The sequence below is a fragment of the Garra rufa genome, chromosome 18, assembly GCF_049309525.1.
Source record: "Garra rufa chromosome 18, GarRuf1.0, whole genome shotgun sequence".
Classification (NCBI taxonomy): Eukaryota; Metazoa; Chordata; class Actinopteri; order Cypriniformes; family Cyprinidae; genus Garra; species Garra rufa.
The window spans coordinates 40,353,460-40,358,880 of NC_133378.1; the positions used below are offsets into that span (position 1 = coordinate 40,353,460).

Sequence of the window (5,421 nt, forward strand, 5' to 3'; positions counted from 1 at the left end):
GGCTGAAAATGGTCAATTATTGTCATGTTTTGGGCTGGAATTTTTGGTCAGACCTGAAGAAACATTTGGAGTACTATAGAGTGCCAAAAGCTATAACAAATCAAGGAGAAGAGTGCAAAAACCTGTCTGAGGAACAAAATGCGTTTGCAGTTGGCCAAACTGAACCACTATTTCCAGGGCAAGAATTTTTACTTTGTTCTGATCATTTCTACTACTTCGTTTTGAATTATGGGTGGCACTTCCGGTTTGGGGAACTAATATTCAAAAAGACTGAAATGAATCATTTCAAATCATAAGGTTGCCCTACAAATAAAGCTTACCTATCTTGACTGAATGAGCCGTCGATTTTCCTTCAGGTTTTGTTGTCAGACATATTAATGTAATGCTTGGTATTTCAGCATGACAATCTACAGTCAGAGCTTTGTTCAGTCGCTGGGTTCTCCTAAATACTTATGTCAAAATGACGCAAATTACTTTGAAATAGTATCACGCAGTGCTTAAATTATCGCGCTTTTGTGGTTATTCATGATCTGTAAAAAATATCTTGTTAATGCTTTTACACTTCTAAATGTCATTTTAATGTTTGGTGGTTGAAGAGTGAGTAGAATAATGTCATCCCATTATACCCAGATAAAAAAAACAACAACGTAATATTGCCTTCATAGAGCTATATAGCTTTTCACTGATTAACGGAAGTTACACCCATAATTTGCTCAAAGCGTCATGGGACATAGGAATATGCTGGATACTTTTCCTTAAACATAAAGAAATTTGCTATTAATCGTCTATTGAAACTGTTAGGAAAGTGTATATTGCCTAATTTTTAATGAAGACAACTATAAAAGATCCCTTTCATGTGCTGGGAGACCATAACAAATGTCAACTTTGCTTTCCTTCCAAAGTAAGATGCATTTACATAGAATTTATAGTCAGAAGAGTGAAAAACATCGTATATGGACAAATTTCCCTCAGAAACTCTGTCCGAGTAATGTTTAATAGTATTTTTGTAGCTTAGTTTAATTCCAGGGCATAATATACATGCTATACATGTAGATTTGATTATTTAAAAGTATAAAAAAAATGTTAATATAAAGATGAACATTTAAATTAGATATACGCGGATAATTATGGCGGGAAAGCGTGGTCACAATCTGTGAGAGAGTCCATATGCGACATGTGTCACTGGGTGGCGCTGTAACATCAGTAACACTTAAGATAAACAGTTTGTTGTTTTAAATTATTGATTAACAGGGATTTTAAGGAAGTGTCTTGTTTATTCCCGAATCATTTTGTCCAACAGATGTAATAAATTCCAAGCATTTCTAACAAAACACACGTGACAACTTGCCCCGAACTGATATTTCAGAAATCGCTTTATTGCCAAGTGTAGAATTGAAGCTTCCAGTGCACACATACATGTACAAATACAACACCACACAGTATTAACATATATAACATATATAAATCAGCATATTTAGGCCTATGTAAAAAGTAATTATCCAGATATTTAGTTTGGAAAACATCACTTCAGTAATTATGTATATATTTAGATATTTCTATGATTTCACAGTGCATTTTGTGTCTTGGCATTAACAGTCACAACTGTTGCCAATAAAATACATAATTATGTAAACGAGGGGTTGTTTATCGCAAAAGCAATTAGGCTTTAATAGACTAAATGCTTTTACCAGATTACAGAAAGTACAAATGCTTTTAAATCTGAACTGAATGTGATCCTCTGATGTTTATTCCCTTTTAAAAAACTGACCACCTTTAAATCTTCTGACAATCACCCTTCCAACACTGACGGGAGGTGTGTCTCTAGCGTTGACTGGCGCAGATATCATCCAATCAGCTGCTAGCGCTCCTGAGTAGGCGGGAATAACGGTCTTTTTTCCACCAATGAAAACTCTCCGAGCGAACGCTCCGTCCAACTAGTAACCAGTTGTCAGCTGACGCTGTTTAGCATCTATTGTACACAAGACTCGAGCTGAGACAGACGCGAATCACTGTGAATCCAGAACTCATGTGAATACATTCCTCATTTACAAACAGACTTCTTCATAAAGGTATGTCCTGTGCTGTTGTTTAATCATTTGCTTTCTCAAAAAAGGTTATAAACGCCTCGCGTGATTCAGAAGTGTAAATAGCAGCGTGTATGGAGATCACATGTTTACTAGTTTAGGTAAATGCGCTAATTACCTTGGCAATCAAATGTGTAAAATGCTAAATCTGCTCTTAAAGTTTGGGAATATGCTCTTTGAATGAATTTAGGATGATAATATTTCTATGAGTAAAGCCCAGCCCTGTGAAAATGAACGAGCATTGGAAAACTGGCGTTTAAGTGAAACATAAGAAATGGAGTTTGGTTATTATTATAATCTGTGTTATGATATTATCCCTACGGCACATGCATTTTTACAGTATAATAAAAATTATAATGTGATTAAATATAAAAATGTAATTAGTCTGGTATAAATAATTATCATATTATCCGTATGACAAATGCATTTTTACACTATAGTATTGATCTTATTATTTTAATAATAATTTATGCTGTTATATAAACATTAAAATGTGAATATAGCTTAACTGACAATAATACTAATTTATGCTATTATGTAAACATTAAAATCTGAACATTGTATAATTAATAATAATAATAATAATAATAATTTTTGCTATTATATAAACATTAAAATCTGAATATTGTATAGTTAATAATAATTTATTCTATTATATAAATATTAAAATGTGAATATAGTGTAGTAAATAATTTGTACTATTAGATAAACATTAAAACGTATAGAGTAATAATAATATTAACATTAATAATCATTCATGCTATTATAAACATTAACATGTGAATATAGTATAGTTAATAATAATTTATGCTATTACGTAAACATTAAAATGTGAATATAGTATAATTATTAATAGTAATAATAATTTGTGCTATTATATAAACATTAAAATGTGAATAAAATTAACATTCTATAAACATTAAAATGTGAATATAGTGTAATAATAATATTAACATGAATAATCATTTATGCTATTAAAACATTAAAATTAGAATATGGTATAATTGTTATTAGTAATATAATAATAATAGTAATAACAATTTATTCTATTTTATAAAATCAAAATATGAAAATAGCAAAATGTGAAAAAATACCTCTTTAAATATATATGGCAGGTGCATTGAGTTTGTCATGAATTTAATATTTTTCATTTTCATTTAATTTTAAAGTTTTAGAAATTGTGTTGTTTTGTCATTTTTAATATTAGTTGTGTTTTTGTTCAATATGTCTATATAGTTTTTATTCAGTTTCTTATTTCTTATTTCTTATGTTTAGTTATTTTAGTACTTAAATTTTTTTTCTTTTAATTTTGCATATGCTGTTTTATTCATTTTAAATTGTTAAATGAAATATAAAAATGTAATTAGTTTGGTATATAGGAATTATTATTGTAATTATTATTATTTCTATTAATTAGTTCATTTTTTATCAGTTGTTGTTTTTGTTCAATATGTTTGTATAGTTTGTATTCATTTTTATTTCAGTTTTATTTATTTTAGTACCTGGAGTAATAAAAATGATTTCAGTTATATTATATTTCAGTTAAAGATTTTTTTGTTTGTTTTTAATTTTAAATATACTATTTTATAAATAATAAATTGTTAAACAAAATAGTAAAATGTGAGCAAAATCTTCATATATGTGACCCTGGACCACAAAACCAGTCTTAAGTCGCTGGGGTATATTTGCAATAGCCAAAAATACATTGCATGGGTCAAAATTTTTGAATTTTCTTTTATGCCAAAAATCATTAAGAAATTAAGTAAAGTTCATGTTCCATGAAGATTTTTTGTAAAATTCCTACTGTAAACATATCAAAATGTAATTTTTGATTTGTAATATGCATTGTTAAGAACCTAATTTGGACAACTTTAAAGGTGATTAAATATTGTCCTATCCTAACAAACCATACATCAATAGAAAGCTTATTTATTGAGCTTTCATATGATGTATTAATCTCAGTTTTGTCAAATTTAACCTTATGACTGGTTTTGTGGTCCAGGGTCACATATATGTATATATATATATTACATTACATATTTCATATATGCCAATATATTAAACCATTAAACATAACATAATGTGGAAAATCTATTTTAAATTCTGAATAGACATGCCAGATCCAGTTTATGATGATTTGATGCTGTATTTGCATGATTCTGTGCCAGTAATACATTCAATCCTGAGAGTCTTTGATTTTTATATATATCACAGCTACTTTGCTTTTATCTCCATTCCTGTTCTTTACTCATCTCCCGTCTTGTCCTCAGATGCAGTTCATGCTGTTGTTCAGCAGACAGGGGAAGCTCCGTCTGCAGAAATGGTACGTTCCTCTGTCCGACAAGGAGAAGAAGAAGATCACGCGGGAGCTGGTGCAGACCGTTCTGGCTCGCAAGCCCAAGATGTGCAGCTTCCTGGAGTGGAGAGACCTGAAAATCGTGTATAAAAGGTCAGTGGAGCTTCTGGAGCTCATCGGCTGCTTTGAGGTCTGGCAATGTTTACTGTGTAACTGATGAAAACACACAACGTTAACCTGATTTTGAGTGATTAAGTGGCTCATCATCTATCCCACAAGGCAATGCGCTCAACAGGCTTTTCATTTTCATTGTGACAAATGTCGGAGTAGACTGTACATCCGCCATCTCTGAGACAAACCGCACACAACACAAAAAATACCTACATTTATATATAATATCATAGTTTTTATTAATATTTTGAACTTGTTTATTTATTTTGATTAGGTTTTAGTGATTTTGTTGTGTTTTTTGACATTTTTTTTATTTGTTTTTGTTAATTAAATAGTTTTTATTTATTTTATTTTTTATTGATTTTAGAATTATAGGATTTCTGAGTGTGTTTTTTTTTTTTACGCATATCTGCTCAGAAAGAGTTTAATAAATTAACATCTTGGCTACTGATTTATCCATGCTGTGGTAGAAAAGCTCCTTCCTGAACGTCTTTAATTATTAGCTAAAGTTTGGCTTCAGTTGAAGTAGATCCTTGTCACTTGATTGCTGTTAGAATGATTTCAGAATAAAAGTCAACCTGACATTGACAACCTGTAATTTGACTTATTTCAGGGTAAAAGTTGATATGCATTGAGAAAAGCATGTAAGATGTAATTTTATGATTTAAAAAAATATATAAGTAAGGTATAATTGTAAACTAAAATCATAAAAAATAATGACAATGACTTAAAATAAACATTAACTTGAATGAAGTTAACGTATATAAATAATAACTTAAACATTTCAAATTTTTATTTAACTTAAGTTGAAGTAATAGAATAATTAAAAGTGAAATTATCTTAAACTAAAAGCTAAAAAGTAATTTTTAA

The 5,421-nt window shown here is 29.5% G+C and overlaps 1 protein-coding gene across 4 annotated transcripts in view; it reads left to right on the forward strand.

Annotated features, from left to right (window-relative positions):
* Nucleotides 1-1,950: 1,950 nt before the first annotated feature.
* The window catches only part of LOC141290727 (AP-1 complex subunit sigma-2), a 54,600-nt gene continuing 51,129 nt past the window's right edge, over nt 1,951-5,421 (forward strand). For all 4 annotated transcript variants that reach the window (XM_073822819.1, XM_073822818.1, XM_073822820.1 and 1 more), the window contains exons 1-2: nt 1,951-2,069; nt 4,355-4,533. In XM_073822819.1, coding sequence (XP_073678920.1) covers nt 4,355-4,533 — 179 coding nt within the window. In that variant the 5' untranslated portion in view covers nt 1,951-2,069. The remainder of the gene's footprint in view (nt 2,070-4,354; nt 4,534-5,421) is intronic.